Raw genomic sequence first — 27,057 nt, forward strand, 5'->3', positions numbered from 1 at the left:
CGCAGTGAGAATTATGTCCCACAAGTTCCCATTGCTCTAAAGCCACCACTGCTCTACTGAAGAGACTGATATGGACTACGGCTACAACCTAGGACAAAGCAGCACAATCTTGCACTACTTTAAAAATAATAAACTCTTGATTGAAGAATCTTTCTAACACCTAATTTACCACCTCCTTGCTCTTAACGTAGGCAAAGAGAATGACTGGGGTGGGAGGGAAGGGAGGAGATATTTAACAGCTTTGCTGTGGTGCTCTTTGCCGCCTCCTGCTGAGCAGGAGTGATATTCCCAACAGTAATTGATGATGATCCGTGGACTCATCGTGTCATAAGAAAGAAATATAATTTGTTGGAATAACACCAAAAAAGCAGTCAATGTAGAAAACTCACAAATAATTACAAACAATTAATTTATTGAATGGATGATAGCACATTTCTATTAACACTGAGAATAAGAGGTATGTAGTAGGGAATAAACCTCCTCTTTGCCTGGCATTAGCATGGCAGGAAATAAATTGCTGTTTATATGAGTATATACAATATATAATGATGTGGAGAGCATTTAGCAACAAAAGCAATGCAGATGACAAATTATGGCTGTTTACTACCTTGGGGTATATATTTAACCCTTTAATTAAGCAGGTTCCTCTTTTAGCTTACTGTGGGCCCTTAATGCATTGTGTAAGGGAAAAGGACACAATAATACAAAAGTTTGTCTGCTCATGAAGGTGTGCAAAATTTAGAGTTCTTTTAACAGGAAGAGCTCAGAGAATTTGCACAGACTGTTTAGTACCAAAAGTCGATACTGTTTTGTCTGGTCCTGTGTCAGGCACTTCCTGTGGGACTTTATGCCTTTTTTCACTTTCTCCTTCCCGTGCCATCCTCTGCCTGCCATCCTGGATCACACTCACTTGAATAGGGACGGCATCTACAGTAACTCTTAAATTGTCCCCTACAGAAGGTACCTCCTGCTGCTCCAGAGGTCTGAAGGGCTCTGAGAGATTTGGAGATTTTACATTTATGCCTCCAACGTTCAGCTTCTCTTTTGTTTGGGAATGTAAGCTTGTGGATATTTCTGTGGCTGCAACTTGTAGATCTGCTATGGCAGAGTCCTTAATTTCAGCAACCTTAGTTTCTCCCTCCTGGATCTTTTCTACTACTAGATCCCCCTGGGAAGGTGGTTTGGTGTGATTTTTTGGTGCATTGTCCAATTTCCTGGGACGGCCTCTCTTTCTTTTTGAAGGTGCTTCCCCAAAGCCCACAGAAGGGGACACTACAGGTCGTTTTGAACCCTTGCTTTCTGCTCCACGAGCCCCTAACAAACATTCTTTGGTGCCATTGTGAGAGGGCTTGATAATTTGTTGAGTTTCCAAGCTGACCCTTTCTGGCAGGATCATGCTAATGACTGGAGGTGTCACAGACTGAGATACCAGTCCAGTCCCATTTATCCCAGCTGTCACTGCTAGGGGTGCACTGGAAGGAACAGCAGCAAAGGGTAAGGGTGAAACTTTTACAGAACCAGGAATTATCTTTGGAGCTAGTATTGGAGGGGTAAATCGGATAGTAGGAGGGCTGGAACTCAAAATCTTTTCAGATGGAAGACGGGGCAAAAGTACTGGAAGCCGAGCTACAAGGGCATCCACCTGTGGACTACCGGCTGTTTTCTGGGGTTCTGATGGCCGCTTCTTTACTGGCTGGGGGCTAACAGGTTGCAGATTATTGCTCTTCTTATTCTAAATGTAGAGAAGAAATGTTAGAAGTTGTTATTACAAAAATAATCTTTGTACTAAAAGTATAAACATCTTTATATTCCAGAAAAGGAGAAATTCCTATCTAACACAACAATTACTATGGTCCAAACATTGTTGTCAAATTAGGACAGATGATTTCTACCTCAAGCAAAGCGTAGAGAAGCACACACAACTACACACAGTAAAATTAGTTTTAAATAAATATCATATATAAATTTGTGAGGTAATATCACCAACAGGTAATACATAAAAGTATGTAACTCCAAAAAAACCCCCAAATTTAAATTTCCCAAAAGCAAAATCAATCTACCGCTTCTTAGGTGCTTCACTAACTCAAAAAGGAAGCATACCTTGTATTTGGTGGTATTTATTGCTCACTGCTAGCTTGCTGGTGATAGTAATCTGATAATTTAAGCTCTTCTTCAAGCTTTTTTTTTTTTTTTTTTTAATTGAGAGAAGGCATACAATATACCTCTGACCATTTTTGATGGTTTGCTAATTTATTTAGGGATGAGATTTATTATTGTAACTGGGGAAGGTGGCATCTTTTTTTAAATAAAACATAATTTATGCTTCCCTGATAAATTTATTTCTCTTGTAGTGTAGTCAGTCCACGGGTCATCCATTACTTATGGAATATATCTCTTCCTAACAGGAAGCTGCAAGAGGATCACCCAAGCAGAACTGCTATATAGCTCCTCCCCTCACATGTCATATTCAGTCATTCGACCAAAGCAGACGAGAAAGGAGAAACCATAGGGTGCAGTGGTGACTGGAGTTTAATTAAAATTTAGATCTGCCTTAAAGACAGGGCGGGCCGTGGACTGACTACACTACAAGAGAAATAAATTTATCAGGTAAGCATAAATTATGTTTTCTCTTGTTAAGTGTAGTCAGTCCACGGGTCATCCATTACTTATGGAATACCAATACCAAAGCTAAAGTACACGGATGAAGGGAGGGACAAGGCAGGAACACTAAACAGAAGGAACCACTGCCTGAAGTACCTTTCTCCCAAAAATAGCCTCCGAAGAAGCAAAAGTGTCAAATTTGTAAAATTTTGAAAAAGTGTGAAGTGAAGACCAAGTTGCAGCCTTGCAAATCTGTTCAACAGAGGCCTCATTTTTAAAGGCCCAGGTGGAAGCCACAGCTCTAGTAGAATGAGCTGTAATCCTTTCAGGAGGCTGCTGTCCAGCAGTCTCATAGGCTAAACGTATTATGCTACGAAGCCAAAAAGAGAGAGAGGTAGCCGAAGCCTTTTGACCTCTTCTCTGTCCAGAGTAAACGACAAACAGGGAAGAAGTTTGACGAAAATCTTTAGTTGCCTGCAAATAGAACTTCAGGGCATGGACTACGTCCAGATTATGCAAAAGTCGTTCCTTCTTTGAAGAAGAGTTAGGACACAGTGATGGAACAACAATCTCTTGATTGATATTCCTGTTAGTAACTACCTTAGGTAAGAACCCAGGTTTAGTACGCAGAACTACCTTGTCTGAATGAAAAATCAGATAAGGAGAATCACAATGTAAGGCAGATAACTCAGAGACTCTTCGAGCCGAGGAAATAGCCATCAAAAACAGAACCTTCCAGGATAACAGCTTGATATCAATGGAATGAAGGGGTTCAAATGGAACGGCTTGAAGAACGTTAAGAACTAAGTTTAAGCTCCACGGCGGAGCAACAGTCTTAAACACAGGCTTAATCCTAGCTAAAGCCTGACAAAAAGCCTGAACGTCTGGAACTTCAGCCAGACGTTTGTGTAGAAGAATAGACAGAGCAGAAATCTGTCCCTTTAACGAACTAGCAGATAAGCCCTTTTCTAAACCCTCTTGTAGAAAGGACAATATCCTAGGAATCCTAACCTTACTCCATGAGTAACTCTTGGATTCGCACCAATATAAATATTTACGCCATATCTTATGGTAAATTTTTCTGGTAACAGGCTTCCTAGCCTGTATTAAGGTATCAATAACCGACTCCGAGAAGCCACGCTTTGATAGAATCAAGCGTTCAATCTCCATGCACTCAGCCTCAGAGAAATTAGAATTGGATGGTTGAAAGGACCCTGAATTAGAAGGTCCACGGTGGACAGGACGACATGTCCACTAGGACTGCATACCAGGTCCTGCGTGGCCACGCAGGCGCTATCAGAATCACCGAAGCTCTCTCCTGTTTGATCTTGGCAATCAAACGAGGAAGCATCGGGAATGGTGGAAACACATAAGCCATGTTGAAGACCCAAGGGGCTGTCAGAGCATCTATCAGCACCGCTCCCGGGTCCCTGGACCTGGATCCGTAACAAGGAAGCTTGGCGTTCTGGCGAGACGCCATGAGATCCAGATCTGGTTTGCCCCAACGATGAATCAGTTGAGCAAAGACCTCCGGATGAAGTTCCCACTCCCCCGGATGAAAAGTCTGGCGATTTAGAAAATCCGCCTCCCAGTTCTCCACGCCTGGGATGTAAATCGCTGACAGGTGGCAAGAGTAAGACTCTGCGAATTATCTTTGAGACTTCCAACATCGCTAGGGAACTTCTGGTTCCCCCTTGATGGTTGATGTAAGCCACAGTCGTGATGTTGTCCGACTGAAATCTGATGAACCTCAGAGTTGCTAACTGAGGCCAAGCTAGGAGAGCATTGAATATTGCTCTTAATTCCAGAATATTTATTGGGAGGAGTTTCTCCTCCTGAGTCCATAATCCCTGAGCCTTCAGGGAGTTCCAGACTGCGCCCCAGCCTAGAAGGCTGGCGTCTGTTGTTACAATCGTCCAATCTGGCCTGCGAAAGGTCATCCCCTTGGACAGATGTGGCCGAGAAAGCCACCATAGAAGAGAATCTCTGGTCTCTTGATCCAGATTTAGTAGGGGGGACAAATCTGAGTAATCCCCGTTCCACTGACTTAGCATGCACAATTGCAGCGGTCTGAGATGCAGGCGCGCAAATGGTACTATGTCCATTGCCGCTACCATTAAGCCGATTACTTCCATGCACTGAGCTACTGATGGGTGTGGAATGGAATGAAGGACACGGCAAGCATTTAGAAGTTTTGATAACCTGGCCTCTGTCAGGTAAATTTTCATCTCTACAGAATCTATAAGAGTCCCTAGAAAGGGAACCCTTGTAAGTGGTAATAGAGAACTCTTTTCCACGTTCACCTTCCACCCATGCGACCTCAGAAATGCCAGAACTATCTCTGTATGAGACTTGGCAGTTTGAAAACTTGACGCTTGTATCAGAATGTCGTCTAGGTACGGAGTCACCTCTATGCCTCGCGGTCTTAGTACCGCCAGAAGTGAGCCCAGAACTTTTGTAAAGATTCTTGGAGCCGTAGCTAATCCGAAGGGAAGAGCTACAAACTGGTAATGCCTGTCTAGGAAAGCAAATCTTAGGTACCGATAATGATCCTTGTGAATCGGTATGTGAAGGTAGGCATCCTTTAAGTCCACTGTGGTCATGTACTGACCCTCTTGGATCATGGGAAGGATGGTTCGAATAATAGGAATTTGTTTAGGATTTTTAAGTCCAAGATTGGTCTGAAGGTTCCCTCTTTCTTGGGACTAACAAATAGATTTGAATAGAATCCTAGCCCGTGTTCCGTCCGCGGAACTGGGTGGATCACCCCCATTAGTAAGAGGTCTTGTACACAGCGTAGAAACGCCTCTTTCTTTATTTGGTTTGCTGATAACCTTGAAAGATGAAATCTCCCTCGTGGAGGAGAAGTTTTGAAGTCCAGGAGATATCCCTGAGATATGATCTCCAACGCCCAGGGATCCTGGACATCTCTTGCCCAAGCCTGGGCGAAGAGAGAAAGTCTGCCCCCCACTAGATCCGTTTCTGGATAGGGGGCCCTCTCTTCATGCTGTCTTAGGGGCAGCAGCAGGTTTCTTGGCCTGCTTGCCCTTGTTCCAGGACTGGTTAACTTTCCAGCCCTGCCTGTAACGAGCAACAGCTCCTTCCTGTTTTGGAGCGGAGGAAGTTGATGCTGCTCCTGCCTTGAAGTTACGAAAGGCACGAAAATTAGACTGTTTGGCCTTTGATTTGGCCCTGTCCTGAGGTAGAGCATGGCCCTTACCTCCCGTAATGTCAGCTATAATTTCTTTCAAGCCGGGCCCGAATAAGGTCTGCCCTTTGAAAGGAATATTAAGCAATTTAGATTTAGAAGTCACGTCAGCTGACCAGGATTTAAGCCATAGCGCTCTGCGCGCTTGGATGGCGAATCCGGAGTTCTTAGCCGTAAGTTTGGTTAAATGTACGACGGCATCAGAAACAAATGCGTTAGCTAGCTTAAGTGCTTTAAGCTTGTTCATAATTTCATCCAATGGAGCTGTGCGAATGGCCTCTTCCAGAGACTCAAACCAGAATGCCGCCGCAGCAGTGACAGGCGCAATGCATGCAAGGGGTTGTAAGATAAAACCTTGTTGAACAAACATTTTCTTAAGGTAACCCTCTAATTTCTTATCCATTGGATCTGAAAAGGCACAACTATCCTCCACCGGGATAGTGGTACGCTTAGCTAAAGTAGAAACTGCTCCCTCCACCTTAGGGACCGTCTGCCATAAGTCTCGTGTGGTGGCGTCTATAGGAAACATTTTCCTAAATATGGGAGGAGGGGAAAAAGGCACACCAGGTCTATCCCACTCCTTGCTAATAATCTCTGTAAGCCTTTTAGGTATAGGAAACACGTCAGTACACACCGGTACCGCATAGTATCTATCCAACCTACATAATTTTTCTGGAATTGCAACCGTGTTACAATCATTCAGAGCCGCTAATACCTCCCCTAGCAATATGCGGAGGTTCTCAAGCTTAAATTTAAAATTAGAAATCTCTGAATCCAGTCTCCCTGGATCAGATCCGTCACCCACAGAATGAAGCTCTCCGTCTTCATGTTCTGCAAACTGTGACGCTGTATCTGACATGGCTCTCACCTCATCCGCGCGCTCTGTCCTTAACCCAGAGCTATCGCGCTTGCCTCTTAATTCTGGCAATTTAGATAATACTTCTGTCATAACAGTAGCCATGTCTTGCAAAGTGATTTGTAAGGGCCTCCCTGATGTACTTGGCGCCACAAAATCACGCACCTCCTGAGCGGGAGGCGAAGGTACTGACACGTGAGGAGAGTTAGTCGGCATAACTTCCCCCTCGTTGTCTGGTGATAATTTCTTGTACATGTAAAGATTGACTTTTATTTAAATTAACATCAATGCAATTAGTACACAAATTTCTATTGGGCTCCACATTGGCCTTTAAACATAGTGAACAAAGAGATTAATCTGTGTCAGACATGTTCAAACAGACTAGCAATGAGACTAGCAAGCTTGGAAATACTTTTCTAAATAAATTTACAAGCAATATAAAAAACGCTACTGTGCCTTTAAGAAGCACAAAAAGCTGTCACAGTTGAAATAACAATGAACCAAAATAGTTATAGCAACCAATTTTTCACAGTAAATGTATTAAGTTAGCAAAGGATTGCACCCACCAGCAAATGGATGATTAACCCCTTAATACCCAAAAACGGATAACAATTTAATAATTAACGTTTTTATCACAGTCAAAACACACTGTCACAGGTCTGCTGTGACTGATTACCTCCCTCAAAATGAATTTTGAAGACCCCTGAGCTCTCTAGAGACGATCTGGATCATGGAGGATGAAGTAGACAGATTGTGACTGAATTTTTACTGCGCAAAAAAGCGCTAAAATAGGCCCCTCCCACTCATATTACAACAGTGGGGAAGCTCAGATAACTGTTTCTATGCAGAAAACAAAGATGGCCATGTGGTAAAAATCATGCCCCAATAAGTTTTATCACCAAGTACCTCACAAAAAACGATTAACATGCCAGTAAACGTTTTAAACATACATTTGAAAAGTTATGAATTGTTATTAATAAGCCTGCTACCAGTCGCTTTTACTGCAGTTAAGGCTCATACATTATTTCAGTATTAACAGTATTTTCAGAGTCAATTCCATTCCTTAGAAAAATACATTCAGTGTACACACACTCATCAGCCTAATACCAGTCGCTATCACTGCATTTAAGGCTGAACTTACTTTACATTGGTATCAGCAGTATTTTCTCAGTCAATTCTATTCCTCAGAAAAATAATTTACTGCACATACCTCATTTGCAGGGGGGCCCTGCATGCTATTCCCCTTTTCTGAAGTTACCTCACTCCTCAGATGAGAACAGCCAGTGGATCTTAGTTACGTCTGCTAAGATCATAGAAAACGCAGGCAGATTCTTCTTCTAATGCTGCCTGAGAACAAACAGCACACTCCGGTGCCATTTAAAATAACAAACTTTTGATTGTAGAAATAAACTAAGTTAAAAAACACCACAGACCTCTCACAGCGACCTATCTTTAGTTAGGCTGCAAGAGAATGACTGAATATGACATGTGAGGGGAGGAGCTATATAGCAGCTCTGCTTGGGTGATCCTCTTGCAGCTTCCTGTTAGGAAGAGATATATTCCATAAGTAATGGATGACCCGTGGACTGACTTAACAAGAGAAACTGGTGTTTTTGTATGTGTGATTTGGGGATGCTTCTCTCCCTTTTTTCTTGTTGTGATTTACATAACCGGCATCCAGCACTAACCAGCTAGTAGTATACTGGATGGTACAACAATAATTGTATATTACTTCACTGTTTCTTATATATACATTTTTATATACACACACACACACCATATATACACACACACACCATATACATACACACACACACACACCATATACATACACACACACACACACACCATATATACACACACTATGTACACAGTGGTATACTAAATAAAGTCTTTGATGGCTACAAACAGGACACAATGTTGGAATCTCACTGTAGAACCTATGAAAATGACTAAACTAACTCATCTATTCTCAAATAGAGATACAGCTAATATCTGGAGCTCCTGAGGACTGGATACCCTATTTTACGAAATATGAGTCAATATTAATCTATACAATTCCCATGCAGACATGTGCTCTTTGGCTTAATGCTTATTTTTTATGCATATGTGCACATGGGCATCTGGATGGGAAGGGGACATATGCCTCCCACTGGAATTTGGTTCTCTGTATATTAAAAAACAATCACTTTATTAACTTTTTTATATCAATGATACTTTAGAAAAGAAAAAAAATGTGTACAAAAAGCAAATTTATCATACTGCATATTATGCCACTGAACTGATTTTAAAGGGCATTTTATTTTTTGTTTCCTTCCATTACATACTTTTTTTTTCTCTGAGAACCCATGTATGCATATTAATTACCAATAAGTGAATACAGAGCATCTTTAAATCCCTTTCATTAAGGATTATTGTATTTTTCCAGGTGCAAAGAGAGAGACACACCACTTGTATAAGTGGTGTACTGTTTTTCAGTTAATCGGACGTGATAGAATAACACCTGAATCCCTCAACGCAAACATATGCTCCTCAGTCCTCACTAATAGAAATATAAGCCATAACCCACATATTATTTCTGCATTAACTATACCATCAAATGGGATTTATAAGACATGATGACACATTATTACAGACCAACAAGAAAGATTCAGTTTTACCTGAGATAACGCTTCAAGTTGGATCTTTTGAATGTGGGGATAAAAGGAGCAGGTGCAAATTAGGATGAAGCTGTCACTGTCAGTCAGCCTGTCCGGACCGCTGCAGCGCTAATAAGCTCACTCTGACAGTGTCTATCTGCAGCCGCTAGCAACGTGCCTCACACTGATAGACCGAGTCACTTTGTCTGACAGTGTTCCTCCCGCACTAACTGCCTGTCAGTGTCTCAGTAAGGTTCCTGCTCTGAACCCCCCCATCCCCCCACATCCCCCATTATTACAGACCAACAAGAAAGTTGGATCTTTTGAATGTGGGAATAAAAGGAGCAGGTGCAAATGAGGATGCAGCTGTCACTGTCAGTCAGCCTGTCCGGACCGCTAATAAGCTCACTCTGACAATGACTGTCTGCAGCCGCCAGCAACGCTCCTCACACTGATTGACCGAGTCACTTTGTCTGACAGTGTTCCTCCTGCGCTAACTGCCTGTCAGTGAGGTTCCCGCTCTGACCCCACCCCCCCACTACCAGTACAATATCAAAAGCTGAATTTTTTTTTACAATTTAAATAAAAAATTAAATAAATCCTGAACGCTTCACCTAATGTAAGGCTCAATCTTTCTGCAGACAGTCTGCATTTTCTGCAATGACATCGCAGATCGCACTATGTTCTGCCTTGGGGCACACAGTATCTCACAAAAGTGAGTACATGTCAGGGTTTTTTCACTGATCTGTTTGCCATGTGCTGCTGGCAGCCATTTTACGCACCTATCTAGCTGACTCTGGTGCATACTGTGTGATGCTGCTCATTTCCTGCACTTCCTTTTATGGCCAGACTGGTGTACATCATCCGTGTGAGACAGGATTCAGTCTCAGAATTGTGATGTCATCACTTATTATTTAAAGGGCCTCTGTTCAGTATGCTTTGCCCTTGTGTTGTCTCAGACTTGTTTGTGAGAGCTCCTGTGTATTACCTGGCTGTCAGACGTCCCTCCTGGTTCCTGATCCCTGGCTTGTTCCTGACTCTGCTGTTCTCCTTGTTCCTGATTCCGGCTCGTCTGACTATTCGCTTTGGCTCCTGACTCGGCTTGTCTGACTACCAGTTCTGGTTTTGATTCCTGGCTTGTTATTTGACTTGTGGACTTTTTATTATTTTTTGCTATTAATAAAGGTGTGATTATTTTTGCACTTCTTGTCTCAGTCTGATTCCTGGCACCCTGACAGCACACCTCTCACATTTTTGTAAATATTTTATTATATCTTTTCATGTGACAACACTGAAGAAATGACACATTGCTACAATGTAAAATAGTGAGTGTACAGCTTGTATAAAAGTGTAAATTTGCTGTCCCCTCAAAATAACTCAACACACAGCCAATAATGTCTAAACCGTTGGCAACAAAAAGAAAATTTATGCTTACCTGATAAATGTATTTCTTTTTTGACACAATGAGTCCACGGATCATCTTAATTACTAATGTGATATTCACCTCTTGGTCAGCAGGAGGCGGCAAAGAGCACCACAGCAGAGCTGTTAAATAGCTCCTCCCTTCCCTCCCACCCCAGTCAATCGACCGAAGTTAAGAAAAGAAAGGAAAAGCCAAGGTGCAGAGGTGTCTGAAGTTTACAATAACCCAAAAACTGTCTTACAAGAACAGGGCGGGCCATGGACTCATCGTGTCAAAAAATAAATAAATTTATCAGGTAAGCATACATTTTCTTTTCTTTTTAATGACATGATGAGTCCACAGATCATCTTAATTACTAATGGGATCCCAAAAATTCTAGGAATCCTAACTACTCCGTGAGTAGCCCTTAGATTCTCACCAATAGAGATATTTACGTCATATCTTATTGTAAATCTTTCTAGTTACAGGCTTACGAGCCTGAATCATGGTCTCTAAGACCAAATCTGAAAAACCCAGCTTGGATAAAATTAAGCATTCAATCTCCAAGCAGTCAGTTTCAGAGAAACTAGATTTGGGTGAAGGAAGGGCCCTTGAATTAGAAGATCCTTCCTCAACGGAAGTCTCCAAGGTGGCAGAGATGACATGTCCAACAGATCTGCATACCAAATCCTGCAAGGCCAAGCTGGTGCAATGAGGATCACAATGCCCTCTCCTTCTTGATTCAGGCAATTACCTGAGGAAGCAGAGCAAACGGAGGAAATAAGTATGCTAGGCTGAAGGTCCAAGGGACCGCCAGAACATCTATCATTCCGCTTGGGGGTCTCTGGACTTCGACCCGTATCTCGGGAGCTTGACATTCTGTCGAGATACCCTGAGATCCAATTCCGTTGACCCCACTTGAGAATCAGGTCGGAGAACACTTCCGGATGGAGTTCCCACTCCCCCGGATGAAAGGTCTACCTGCTCAGGAAGTCCGCCTCCCAGTTGTCGACCCCTGGGATGTGGATCGGCGACAGATAGCAAGAATGGGCCTCCACCCACTGAATGATCTTGGATACCTCTGTCATCGCTAAGGAACCCCTCGTTCCTCCCTGATGATTGATGTAAGCCACTGAAGTTATGTTGTCCGACTGGAACCTGATAAATTTTACCGAGGCTAGCTGAGGCCAGGCCAGAAGAAAATTGAAAATCGCTATCAGTCCCAGAATGTTTATAGGAAGAACAGACTCTGACTGAGTCCACACCCCCTTAGCCTTTAGAGAGCCCCATCCTCCAGAGACAACCACCATTGCAGAAAATCTCTTGTCTCCTGTTCTAGAAGTATACGAGGAGACAAGTCCGCATAATCTCCGTTCCATAGCCTGAGCATGTTTAACTGCAGAGGTCTGAGGTGGGACCGAGCAAACGGGATGATGTCCATAGACGCTACCATCAGCCCTATTACCTCAATGCACTGAGCCACTGATGACCAAGGAGTGGACTGAAGGGCTAGACAAGTATCGAAAATCTTTGATTTACTGACATCTGTCAGAAAAATCTTCAACAATAGGGAATCTATTCTGGTTCCCAAGAAATATACCCTTGAATTTGGGACTAAGGAACTCTTTTCCAAATTTACCTTCCATCCGAGAAATCGCAGGAAGGATAACACCCTGTCCGTGTGTGATCTTGCTTGTTGTAAGGATGGCGCCTGGACTAGGATGTCGTCCAGATAGGGTGCCACAGCAATGCCTCTTAACCAAAGCACCGCAAACAGCGAACCCAGAACCTTTGTGAAAATTCTGGGAGCTGTGGCAAGACCGAAAGGAAGAGTCACGAACTGGAAGTGCTTGTCCAGAAAGGCAAACCTTAGGAACTTGTGAGGATTCCTGTGAATGGGAACATGCAGGTACGCGTCCTTTAAATCCACCGTTGTCATAAATTGACCCTCTTGGATCAAAGGGAGAACGGAACAAATAGTTTCCATCTTGAAGGACGGTACTCTGAGAAATTTGTTTAGACTCTTGAGATCTAAAATTGGTCTGAAGGTTCCCTCCTTTTTGGGAACCACGAACAGATTGGAATAAAATCCCAGACCCTGTTCCTGTATCGGAACAGGAACAATCACTCCCAGATCGGAGAGGTCTCCTACACAATGTAAGAACGCCTCTCTTTTGGTCTGGTCTGCAGATAATCTTGAAAGCAGGAACCTGCCTCTGTGAGGAAAACTTTTGAACTCTAGTTTGTATCCCTGGGTCACTATTTCTACTGCCCAGGGATCCCGAACATCTCGAACCCAAGCCTGAACGAAGAAGGAAAATCTACCCCTACAAGATCCAGTCCCGGATCGGGGGCAGACCCTTCATGCTGTCTTTGACTCAGTAGCAGGCTTCTTGGATTGTTTTTGAGTCTCCATGAAGGTCTAGGTTGGTCCTGTTTGGAGGCAGAGGAGGAAGAATTTTCCTTGAAGTTTCGAATGGAACGAAAATTACTTTGTCGTCCTTTTTGTTTGTTTCTCTTGTCCTGAGGAAGATGACCTTTACCTCCCGTGATATCAGAGGTAATTTCAGTCAAGCCAGGTCCAAACAAGGTATTTCCCTTGTAAGGAATTGCTAAAAGCTCAGACTTAGAGGACACATCCGCAGACCAAGGTTTTAACCATAAGGCTCTGCGAGCTAAAATAGAGAAACCTGAAATCTTTGCTCCCAGTTTAATAACTTGAAGGGAAGAATCCAAAATAAAATGAATTAGCCAATTTAAGAGCTTTTATCCTATCCTGGATTTCATCCAGAGAAGTCTCTGTTCTGATAGCGTCAGATAATGTATTGAACAAATATGCAGCCGCGTTAGTGACGGTAGCAATACACACAGCTGGCTGCCATTGTAAGCCTTGATGTACATACATCTTCTTGAGTAATCCTTCTAGTTTCTTGTCCATAGGATCCTTGAAAACACAACTATCCTCTATGGGAATAGTAGTTCTGTTGGCTAAGGTGGAAATGGCTCCTTCCACTTTGGGGACTGTTTGCCAAGCCTCCTTAACAGAGTCGGCTATGGGAAACATCTGGAGTCGCTATCATCCAAGGTAGCTAAAACCTCCCTAAGTAGTAGACGAAGATGTTGTAGCTTAAACCTGAAAGATACAACTTTAGTATCAGGAAGAGAAATTACACTGTCCGAATCTGAAATTTCTCCTTCAGATGCTACTACGGTATCCCCCTCCTCAGGCTTCTGGGAGGGGGTATCTGAAATAGCAACAATTGCGTCAGAAACCTCACCTACTGAATGTCTGATTTTTCTCTTACACTTTTCCTGCAATACTGGAAAGGCAGACAATGCATCTGAAATTGTAGCAGACATGAGAGAAGCGATGTCTTTTAAAGTAACCCCAACTAGAGCTACTGAGGAAATGCAGGGCACTGCATGTGAGGGCGGCAAAATTTGGGACACTTGGGGAGAAAACTGCGGCATAAAATGAATATTGTCATTAGATTCCTGACCCTCATCCTCCTTAGAGAGTGATGGCTCAGAAAAAATGTTATCCTTGTAACTTATAGTCCTTTCAATACAAGAGGGACAAACAAAGTGATTGGTGGTTCCACATTGGCATCAAAACAAAGTGCAGGTGACATTTGCAACGCCTCATGGTCCATTATTACTCTTAATGACCAGGAGTAGCAACTAAAAAGTAAATATTTTAATAAAATTAAACTTTGCAAAAAAAGTTACTGTCCCTTTAAGAATTAAACTGTAACTTTTTTCATTTAAACTGCAGAATGCTTTAAAAACGATAATTTGGCCAAAAAAACAGTACACTTCTACACCTCAGCTGTCTGCTGAGGTGCCTACCTTCCCATAACACCGGAGATATGTCCCATTATGACAGGAGATGATCCGTAGAGTAGCAGGAAAAGGATGCAAGAAAAACGCTCCTAGAAACGCTTGTTCTTATAAAACCAAGTGTTTCTAGTTGGCCTGTAGCTGAGTCACCTCCGTATGTGTGAGAGAAATGGCACGCAGTGCTAACAAACCCACTACACTAAGCCCCGCCCCTCGTGGGCGTCTCTGTAAACAACCTCCCGGTCAGTATTATACTGTGTAAAAAACGCCGGGAGTTTAGTGGAACCACCAAAAAGTTTTATTCACGCAGCATCCCCAGCCCCAGTGCCTGCTACTCTGCCTAATAATTCTCCTATACTAAGGTGAAATAACTGTCCCATATGAGACTAAAGAGTCTGTCAACCCTTTTCTCCTTCAAGTAAATATAGTGCCCACTCTTTCTGATGTGAAAACTGTGTCACCTCCAGAAAAAAATAAAGTAAGCACTTACCTGATTAATGCCCGACAGCAAGGCATCTCACCCGGCTTGAGAGGTCCTCACCCTCACATAGGCCTGTGGAATAAGAAGGACTGAGTTCTTTATTTTCCCTCAGATCTTCACAATCAGGGCAGCATAAAATCTATGAGAGGCATAGTGAGAATTATGTCCCACCAGTTCTCATTGCTCTAAAGCCACCAATACTCTACTGAAGAGACTGATATGGACTACGGCTACACCCTAGAACAAAGCAGCACAATCTTGTACTACTTTAAAAATAATAAACTCTTGATTGAAGAATCTTTCTAACACCTCATCCTGTGGTCGGATGAGATCAAGATAAACGTATTTGGTTCAGATGGTGTGAAGAGTGTGTGGTGGCAACCAGGTGAGGAGAACAAAGACAAGTGTGTCTTGCCTACAGTCAAGCATGGTGGTGGGAGTGTCATGGTCTGGCCATGCTTGAGTGCTGCCAGCACTGGGAAGCAACAGTTCATTGAGGGAACCATGAATGTCAACATGTACTGTGAAATACTGAAGCAGAGCATGATCCCCACCCCTTGGAAGACTGGGCCGCAGGGCAGTATTCCAATATGATAACGACCCCAAACACACCTCCAAGACGACCACTGCCTTGCTAAAGAAGCTGAGGGTAAAGGTGATGGACTGGCCAAGCATGTCTCCAGACCTAAACCCTATTGAGCATCTGTGGGACATCCTCAAACGGAAGGTGGGGGAACACAAGGTCTCTAATATCCACCAGCACCGTTATGTTGTCATGGAGGAGTGGAAGAGGACTCCAGTGACAAACTGTGAAGCTCTAGTGACCTTCATGCACAAGAGGGTTAAGGCAGTGCTGGAAAAACATAATTTATGTAAGAATTTACCTGATAAATTCATTTCTTTCATATTGGCAAGAGTCCATGAGCTAGTGTCGTATGGGATATACAATCCTACCAGGAGGGGCAAAGTTTCCCAAACCTCAAAATGCCTACAAATACACCCCTCACTACACCCAAAATTCAGTTTAATGAATAGCCAAGAAGTGGGGTGATAAAGAAAGGAGCAAAAAGCATAAACAAAGGAATTGGAATAATTGTGCTTTATACAAAAACATCATAACCACCATAAAAAGGGTGGGCCTCATGGACTCTTGCCAATATGAAAAATTAATTTATCAGGTAAATTCTTACATAAATTATGTTTTCTTTCATGTAATTGGCAAGAGTCCATGAGCTAGTGACGTATGGGATAGCAATACCCAAGATGTGGAACTCCACGCAAGAGTCACTAGAGAGGGAGGGATAAAGAATAAAGACAGCCAATTCCGCTGAAAAAAATTAATCCACAACCCAAATCATAAATTTTAATCTTATAATGGAAAAGAAAAAAACTGAAATTATAAGCAGAAGAATGAAACTGAAACAGCTGCCTGAACAACTTTTCTACCAAAAACTGCTTCTGAAGAAGAAAAAACCTAAAAATGGTGGAATTTAGTAAATGTATGCAAAGAAGACCAAGTTGCTGCTCTGCAAATCTGATCAACTGAAGCTTCACTCTTAAAAGCCCAGGAAGTGGAAACTGGCCTAGTAGAATGAGCTGTAATCCTCTGAGACTGTGATTTACCCGACTCCAAATAAGCGTGATGAATCAAAAGCTTTAACCAAGAGGCCAAAGAAATGGCAGAAGCCTTCTGACCTTTCTGAGAACCAGAAAAGATAACAAATAGACTAGAAGTCTTCCTGAAAACTTTAGTAGCTTCAACATAATACTTCAAAGCTCTCACCACATCCAAAGAATGTAAAGATCTTTCCAAAGAATTCTTAGGATGGGGACAGAAAGAAGGGACAACAATTTCCCTACTAATGTTGTTGGAATTCACAACTTTAGGTAAGAATTTAAATGAAGTCCGCAAAACTGCCTTATCCTGATGTTAAATCAGAAAAGGAGACTCACAAGAAAGAGCAGATAATTTAGAAACTCGTCTAGCAGAAGAGATGGCCAAAAGAAACAACACTTTCCAAGAAAGCAATTTAATGTCCAAAGAATGCATAGGCTCAAACGGAGGAGCCTGTAAAGCCTTCAAAACCAAATTAAGACTCCAAGGAGGAGAGATTGATTTAATGACAGGCTTCATACGAACCAAAGCCTGTACAAAACAATGAATATCAGGGAGTTTAGCAATTTTTCTGTGGAATAAAACAGAAAGAGCAGAGATTTGTCCTTTCAAGGAACTTGCAGACAAACCCTTATCCAAACCATCCTGAAGAAACTGTAAAATTCTAGGAATTCTAAAAGAATGCCAAGAGAATTTATGAGAAGAACACCATGAAATGTAAGTCTTCTAAACTCGATAATAAATCTTTCTAGAAACAGATTTACGAGCCTACAACATAGTATTAATCACTGAGTCAGAGAAACCTCTATGACTAACCACTAAGCGTTCAATTTCCATACCTTCAAATTTAATGATTTGAGATCCTGATGGAAAAACGGACCTTGAGATAGAAGTTCTGGCCTTAGTGGAAGTGGCCATGTTTGGCAACTGGACATCCGAACAAGATCCGCATACCAAAACCTGTGTGCCCATGCTGGAGCCACCAGCAGCACAAACGATTGCTCCATGATGATCTTGGAAATCACTCTTGGAAGAAGAACTAGAGGCGGAAAAATATAGGCAGGTTGATAACTCCAGGGAAGTGTCAATGCATCCACTTCTTCCTCATGAGGATCCCTGGACCTGGACAGGTACCTGGGAAGTTTCTTGTTTAGATGAGATGCCATCAGATCTTTTTCTGGAAGCCCCCACATCTGAACAATTTGAAAAAACACATCTGGGCGAAGAGACCACTCTCCCGGATGTAAAGTTTGACGACTGAGATAATCCGTTTCCCAATTGTCTATACCTGGGATATGGACTGCAGAAATTAGACAGGAGCTGGATTCTGCCCAGACAAGTATCCGGTATACTTCTTTCATAGCCTGAGGACTGTGAGTCCCACCCTGATGATTGACATATGCCACAGTTGTGATATTGTCTGTTTGAAAAAAAATAAATGGCTCTCTCTTCAATAGAGGCCAAAACTGAAGAGCTCTGAGAATCGCACGGAGTTCCAAAATATTGATTGGTAATCTCGCCTCTTGAGATTTCCAAACCCCTTGTGCTGTCAGAGATCCCCAGACAGCTCCCCAACCTGAAAGACTCGCATCTGTTGTGATCACAGTCCAGGTTAGACGAACAAAAGAGGCCCCTTGAACTACGATGGTGATCTAACCACCAAGTCAGAGATAGTCGAACATTGGGATTTAAGGATATTAATTGTGATATCCTTGTATAATCCCTGCACCATTGGTTCAGCATACAAAGCTGAAGAGGTCTCATGTGAAAACGAGCACAGGGGATCGCGTCCGATGCTGCAGTCATGAGACCTAAAACCTCCATGCACAGAGCTACTGAAGGGAATGACTAAGACTGAAGGTTCCGACAGGCTGCAACCAATTTCAGATGTCTCTTGTCTGTTAGAGACAAAGTCATGGATACTGAATCTATTTGGAAACCTAAAAAGGTTACCCTTGTCTGAGGAATCAAATAACTTTTTGGTAAATTGATCCTCCAACCATGTCTTTGAAGAAACAACACTAGTTGATTCGTGTGAGATTCTGCAAAACGTAAAGACTGAGCAAGTACCAAGATATCGTCCAAATAAGGAAACACCGCAATACCCCGCTCTCTGATTACAGAGAGTAGGGCACCGAGAACCTTTGAAAAGATCCTTGGAGCTAGGCCAAAAGGAAGAGCAACAAATTGGTAATGCTTGTTTAGAAAAGAGAATCTCAGGAACTGATAGTGATCTGGATGAATCGGAATATGAAGATATGCAACCTGTAAGTCTATTGTGGACATATAATGCCCTTGCTGAACAAAAGGCAGAATAGTCCTTATAGTCACCATTTTGAATGTTGGTACTCTTACATAACGATTTAAGACTTTTAGATCCAGAACTGGTCTGAATGAATTTTCTTTCTTTGGGACAATGAACAGATTTGAATAAAACCCCAGACCCTGTTCCTGAAAAGGAACTTGCATGATTACCCCAGATAACTCCAGGTCTGAAACACACTTCAGGAAAGCCTGCGCTTTCTCTGGGTTCACTGGAATGCGTGAGAGAAAGAAACTTCTCATAGGCGGTCTTACTCTGAAACCTATTCTGTACCCCTGAGAGACAATGTTCTGAATCCAATGATTTTGGACTGAATTTATCCAAACATCCTTGAAAAATTTTAATCTGCCCCCTACCAGCTGAGCTGGAATGAGGGCCGCACCTTCATGCGGACTTGGGGGCTAGTTTAGATCTCTTAAATGGCTTGGATTTATTCCAGATAGAGGAAGGCTTCCAATTGGAGACAGATTCCTTAGGGGAAGTACTAGGTTTCTGTTCCTTATTTTGTCGAAAGGAACGGAAACAGTTAGAAGCTTTAAATTTACCCTTAGATTTTTTATCCTGAGGCAAAAAAGCTCCCTTCCCCCCAGTGACAGTTGAAATTATAGAATCCAACTGAGAACCAAATAATTTATTACCTTGGAAAGAGATAGCAATGTCGATTTAGAAGTCATATCAGCATTCCAAGATTTAAGCCATAAAGCTCTTCTAGCTAAAATACACGGGGTTATTGAACCTCTATTTTTTAATTTGCTGACTCAGCCTTAGCACTCTCAATATATGCAGAATATCTATAGACAGTTAAAAGTAATCAGGTCTCCGCTATAGAAGAGACCTTTTGGTAGCTTAGTCCTTCTTTATTTCCTACTAAACTTTGTTAGTTGTTTGTAATGGGATATTTCTAAGCAATTATGTGGTATTTCTCCTGCGAATAGTAGGGGTCAGATTTCAAAATTCATAAGCTTACGTTATCAAAGCGGTTTAACTGCACAGTATTCAGACTAGCTGACAAAGCACTACTATGCAATGTGCTAAAATTACATTCGTGATTCAGATATAAACTGGTGGATTGATAAACATTATGCTAACGAATTTAGACATTTTACCATATAGATATATCTCTGACTCTAACGTTATGTAAACCAATATTGCACTTGTTAAAATCATATGATCAATAGTGATCGTTTTGTCTGGATACTGGGGAATTTTGTATATTTCATGCCCTATAATTTTTTCAGTGACCCTTTGATACATTGGATACATTTGCGGCAACGCTTGTCAGTTTGTAGCAAATAACATCGATTTATGCTATTCTATTTCAATATATTCACCCCGAGCAGCAGGTTACACACAGCAACTGCTATACTGGTGATCTAATAAGAGGCACTCACCATATTTGATTTTTGAATCTAAGGTTTATACCTAATATCTATGGGCCCTATATACTGACAACTTAACTATTACCAGTAACAATACTGAGAATAATAATTATAGTGCAACCTTCACTTAGTTTGGGAATAAAACACTTAGACATTTAAGGATGTGCAGGGACAGCTAATTAATGCACTAATACCCAGCACATCGAATTATATAGTGTTTTGCCCATCTTGCTTTGTGCAGACTTGCCTTTAGGGAGGACTAACTAATTCAGCAGTTATTTCTTGCTGTCTATAGCCCATCATATACTACCAGGGATCAATATTAAAATACTATAACAGTCAAGATCCCTTGTCAGTTAATAAAATTTGAGTTTTAGAGTGCTATTTGATATACCAATTATATTACCTGAGTTCCAGCTAGTTTTAATTGTATGTGTGTGTGTGCATGTGTATGAGTCCAGTCGGACTTTTAAATATTTTTCACCAATAAAGTTATTTAGTATAAATGAGCATGTTTGGATGATTTGATCCATATATTTACTTATCCTTTATTTGTCTGACCTTTATCTATAGTGGGTCGAATCATTATATAATCCAGCAACCTGCAGTCTTTCTTTTTTTGTGTTGCAAATCTCTCTGCACACATATTTGTACATTTCCATGTATATTATTGCATAAGGTTCTGGGATTCTGGGACTATAAGTATTATATAAAGTGATTTAGTCCTTGAATTTAAGAATTATAACCCACTTCCTTTCCCTCTCCATCCCCAGTTAAACGAGTGTATTTGTAGGCATTTTGAGGTTTGGGAAACTTTGCCCCTCCTGGTAGGATTGTATATCCCATACGTCACTAGCTAATGGACTCTTGCCAATTACATGAAAGAAATAATGGTGGCCCCACAAAATATTGACACTTTGGGCCCAATTTGGACATTTCCACTTTTGCTGCCAATGGTTTAGACATTAATCGCTGTGTGTTGAGTTATTTTGAGGGGACAGTAAATTTACACTGTTATACAGGCTGTACACTTACTACTTTACATTGAAGCAAAGTGTCATTTCTTCAGTGTTGTCACATAAAAATATATAATAAAATATTTACAAAAATGTGAAGGGTGCACTTACTTTTGTGAGATACTGAGTGTATGGTCTTGCCCACCGATGAATGGTCTTGCCCACCGGGTTGCAGCTCAGTTTCAGGGTCTTGGCAATCTTCTTATAGCCTAGGCCATCTTTATGTAGAGCAACATTTTTTTTTTCAGATCCTCAGAAAGTTCTTTGCCATGAGGTGCCATGTTGAACTTCCAGTGACCAGTATGAGAGAGTGTGAGAGTGATAACACCAAATTTAACACAGCTGCTTCCCATTCACACCTGAGACCTTGTAACACTAACAAGTCACATGACACTGGGAGAGAAAATGGCTAATTGGGGCCAATTTTGACATTTTCACTTAGGGGTGTACTCACTTTTGTTGCCAACGGTTTAGACATTAATGGCTGTGTGTTGAGTTATTTTGAAGGGACAGCAAATTTACACTGTTATACAGGCTGTACAGTCACTACTTTACATTGTATCAAAGTGTCATTTCTTCAGTGTTGTCACATGAAAAGATATAATAAAATATTTCCAAAAATGTGAGGGGTGTACTCACTTTTGTGAGATATTGTATGTATATACTGTATATATATATATATATATATATATATATATATATATATATATATATATACAAGGCTCAAAATTTCAAGTCCTAAGCTACAAGCCAGGACAAAATGTTACTCGCCACTTCTAATCCCACTACTTCAAACCCTCTTTGCATATGTTTAGCTATTGTGAAACATTTTGTAATATTGTTTTTATATTATACCATAACAAATTAAATAATGCTACATACAGTAATAAATTAACAAAAATAAGTGCATAGCAGTTAGAAACATTAACAGTGGTCCTCAACCCAAGTGACTCGGTAAATTTTAGCCGGATGTGTCCAGGACCCTGTAGTATGTGTGTATGTGTGTATATTATCAATGCATTGTTGTAAATGGGGGAAGAAAATATATACATTCATTGGTGTGAGAGAGCTGGTATCAAAAAACTGCACAGGTCCAGTCCTATCTGCTCCTTGTCCCACGCTGTCCTCCCAATGAACTACTGCTATATGTGCACAGTACACACTCACAAGTGCACTGGCACTCTGACAGGCCTTCTATGTATTTATGTGTGGAGTGTCAGGCCTGTCACAGCTTGCAGTGGGGGCATTTCAGGTCGTGAGTCGTGACCCACCAGGAGGGCTGTCAAGGCCTGGTACTGGGCTGTGGCCCGGCTGTTAATAAACCAGGAACTAGTTCTGGGGAAGACAACAGCTGGATAGAAAAAGGAAGTCGTTGAACTGAGAGAATGCAGAGAGTGCTGACAGTCATAGCAGACCTGGAGATTTTTTTATAATTATCATCTTTCCCTTCTCGCTCTTAACTCTCTTTCTTGGCTCCCTCCTCTCTTCAGTCTCTCTTTTTAACCTCTCCCTTCTCTCTCAGGCCATATCTTCTCTTTACACTCTTTCTTTACCCTCTCTCATATCTCTTCAGTCTTTTTTTCTCCATTGTCTCTTAAAGGACCAGTCAACACAGTAGATTTGCATAGTCAACAAATGCAAGATAACAACACAATGCAATAGCACTTAGTCTGAACTTCAAATGAGTAGTAGATTTTTTTTTCTGACAATTTTAAAAGTTATGTCTTTTTCCACTCCCCCCTGTACCATGTGACAGCCATAAGCCAATCACCAATGCATATACGTACCATGTGACAGCCATCAGCCATTCACAAATGCATACACACTTATTCTTGCACATGCTCAGTAGGAGCTGGTGACTCAAAAAGTTTAAATATAAAAAGACTGTGCACATTGTGTTAATGGAAGTAAATTGGAAAGCTGTTTAAAATGGCATGCTCTATCTGAATAATGATAGTTTAATTTTGATTGAGTGTCCCTTTAACTCTATCTTCTTCTTTTCCACTCCAATCTCTCTCTTTTTCTCTCTACCCCATTCTATTTATTTCAAAACAAAAATATAGAGAAATAAAGGGATAACACAGTTACAACTATATTGTGTTGCAACAGGTCAAGTAAATGCTTATCTATTTTACTTTTCTATGTTTCAGTTAAACTACAATAAGAATTATGTCAAACAGTACAGAAATATTGGTGTTGGGAGTCTATAACAACTTTTTAGGAGTCAAAAGACAAATGTGAACTGGAAATTGTAAAAGAAAATGCTTAGGTAAAAAGCCTTAAAGGGAAAGTCAAGTCTAAAATAAACTTTCATGATTCAAATAAGGCATGTCATTTTAAACAACTTTTCATTTTACTTTTATCACCAATTTTGCTTTGTTCTCTCTGTATTCTTAGTTGAAAGGTAAACCTAGGTAGGCTCATATGCTAATTTCTTAGACCCTGAAGGCCGCCTCTTTTATGTGAACGCATTTTGACAGTTTTTCACCACTAGAGGGCGTTAGTTTATGTGTGTCATATAGATAACATTATGCTCGCGCACGTGAAGTTACCTAGGAGTAAGCACTGATTGGCTAAAATGCAAGTCTGTCAAAAGAACTGAAATAAGGGAGCAGTTTGCAGAAGCTTAGATACAAGGTAATCACAGAGATAAAAAACTAAATGTATGCTTACCTGATAAATGTATTTCTTTCTTGACACGGTGAGTCCACGGATCATCATCAATTACTGTTGGGAATATCACTCCTAGCCAACAGGAGGAGGCAAAGAGCACCACAGCAGAGCTATTAAGTATCACTTCCCTTCCCACAACTCCCAGTCATTCGACTGAAGGAAAAGGAGAGAAAGGAAACAACACAAGGTGCAGAAGCGCCTGAGGTTTATATAAAAAGGATCTGTCTGAAAACAGGGAGGGCCGTGGACTCACTGTGTCAAGAATGAAAGAAATTTATTAGGTAAGCATAACTTTTGTTTTCTTTCTAATTACACGGTGAGTCCACGGATCATCATCAATTACTTTTGGAAATCAATAGCCAAGCTAGAGGACACATATGATACAGGAGGGACAAGACAGGTAATTCAAACAGAAGGCACTTCTGCCTGAAAAAAACTTTCTCCCAAAAGAAACCTCAGCCGAGGCAAAAGATCAAACTAATAGAAATTAGAAAAAACTGTTCCATAGAAGCCTCATTTTTGAAGGCCCGAGAAGAGGACACGCCCTAGTGGAGGGGGCTAAATATTCTCAGGAGGCTGTTGTCCTGTAAGCTTATGAGCCCTATGATTAACACTTCGCAACCAGAAAAGAAAAGTGGAAGAAGCTTTCCGGTATTTATGTTTATCCAGAAAAACAAAACAAAACAATGCACAAGACTGACAAAATTCCAGAGAAAGTAGATAAAATGCTTGCACAACATCTAGGATGTGCAACAGCTGATCTTCATGAAAGAAGGAAAAGGACAGAGAAAAAGAAAAAAACATTTTCCTAGATAACACTTCTGTCCGAAAAGGACCCTAGAAAGAAAGAAAATGTATGCTTACCTAATAAATTTATTTCTTTTTTGACATGATGAGTCCACGGATCATCTTAATTACTAATGGGATATTCACCTCCTGGTCAGCGGGAGGCGGCAAAGAGCACCACAGCAAAGCTGTTAAATAGCTCCTCCCTTCCCTCCCACTCCAGTCATTTGACCGAAGTTAAGGATAGAAAGGAAAAACCAAGGTGCAGAGGTGTCTGAAGTTTACAATAACCAACAACCTGTCTTACAAGAACAAGGCGGGCCGTGGACTCATCGTGTCAAAAAAGAAATACATTTATCAGGTAAGCATAAATTTTCTTTTCTTTTTTATGATACAATGAGTCCACGGATCATCTTAATTACTTATGGGATTCAATACCCAAGCTAGAGTACACAGATGATACGGGAGGGACAAGACAGGGAACCTAAACGGAAGGCACCACTGCTTGAAGAACCTTTCTCCCAAAAGCGGCCTCAGCCGAGGCAAAAGTGTCAAATTCGTAAAACTTTGGAAAAGTGTGAAGAGAGGACCAAGTTGCAGCCTTGCAAATCTGTACCACAGAAGCTTCATTTTTTGAATGCCCGTGAGGAAGCAACAGCCCTTGTGGAATGAGCCTTAACCCTCTCGGGAGGCTGCTGTCCAGCAGTCTCATATGCCAAACGTAAGATACTCTTCAACCAAAAAGAAAGAGAAGTAGCCGTAGCTTTATGTCCCTTACGTTTTCCTGAGAAAATCACAAACAAAGAAGAAGACTGACGAAAGTCCTTAGTCGCCTGCAGGTAAAACTTAAAGGCACGGACCACGTCCAAATTGTGCAGAAGTCGTTCTTTTTTGAGAAGAAGGATTAGGACACAAAGAAGGAACAACAATCTCCTGATTAATGATCCGATCAGAAACAACCTTAGAAAGAAATCCTAATCTAGAACGTAAAACTACCTTATCTGAATGGAGAATAAGGTAAGGAAACTCGTACTGCAATGCCGAGAGCTCTGACACTCTACAAGCAGAAGAAATAGCAACAAGAAATAAAACTTTCCAAGATAATAACTTAATATCTAAGGAATGCATAGGCTCAAACGGAGCCCTTTGAAGAACTTTGAGAATTAAATTAAGACTCCATTGAGGAGTAACTGGTTTGAACACAGGCCTGATCCTGACCAAGGCCTGACAAAAAGATTGAACATCTGGGACATCCGCCAGACGTTCATGTAACCAAATAGATAAGGCCGAGATTTAACCCTTTAGGGAACTCGTCGATAAACCCTTCTCCAAACCCTCTTGGAGAAAAGACAAAATTCTAGGAATCCTAACTCTATTCCATGAGTAGACCTTGGATTCACACCAATAGAGATATTTACTCCATATCTTATGTTAAATCTTACTAGTTACAGGCTTACGAACCTGAATCATGGTCTCTATGACCGAGTTAGAAAACCCCGCTTGGACAAAATTAAGTGTTCAATCTCCAAGCAGTCAGCTTCAAAGAAACTAGATCTGGGTGAAGGAATGGCCCATGAATTAGAAGGTCCTTCCTCAACTGAAGTCTCCAAGGTGACAGAGATGATATGTCCACCAGTTCTGCATACCAAATCCTGCGAGGCCAAGCCGGAGCAATGAGAATCACCAACGCCCTCTCCTGCTTGATTCGAGTAATGACCCAAGGAAGAAGTGCAAACGGAGGAAATAGGTATGCTAGACTGAAGGTCCAAGGAACCGCCAGAGTATCTATCAGTTCCGCCTGGGGGTCCCAGGACCTCGACCCGTATCTCGAGAGCTTGGCATTCTGTCGAGAAGCCATGAGATCTAATTCCGGCTGATTCCACTTGAGAATCAGGCTGGAGAACACTTCCAGATGGAGTTTCCACTCCCCCGGATGAAATATCTGCCAGCTCAGAAAGTCCGCCTCCCAGTTGTCCACCCCTGGGATGTGGATCGCCAACAGGAAGCAAGAATGGGCCTCCGCCCACTGACTTATCTTGGTTACCTCCGTCATCGCTAAGGAACTCCTCGTTCCTCCCTGATGATTGATGTAAGCCATCCGACTGGAACCTGAAAAACTGGACCGAGGTTAACTGAGGCCAGGTCAGAAGAGCATTGAAGATCGCTCATTTCCAGGATGTTTATAGGAAGGACAGACTCTGACTAAGTCCAAACTCCTTAGGGAGCCCCAGACAGCTC

General features: G+C 41.6%; 1 protein-coding gene across 1 annotated transcript in view; it reads right to left on the reverse strand.

Annotated features, from left to right (window-relative positions):
- Positions 1 to 392: 392 nt before the first annotated feature.
- The window catches only part of RFX5 (regulatory factor X5), a 496,889-nt gene continuing 470,224 nt past the window's right edge, over positions 393 to 27,057 (reverse strand). Inside the window, exon 11 of the mRNA XM_053703857.1 lies at positions 393 to 1,732. Within this exon, the coding sequence (XP_053559832.1) occupies positions 764 to 1,732 (969 nt within the window). The 3' untranslated portion in view covers positions 393 to 763. The remainder of the gene's footprint in view (positions 1,733 to 27,057) is intronic.

Source organism: Bombina bombina, chromosome 1, assembly GCF_027579735.1.
Source record: "Bombina bombina isolate aBomBom1 chromosome 1, aBomBom1.pri, whole genome shotgun sequence".
NCBI lineage: Eukaryota > Metazoa > Chordata > Amphibia > Anura > Bombinatoridae > Bombina > Bombina bombina.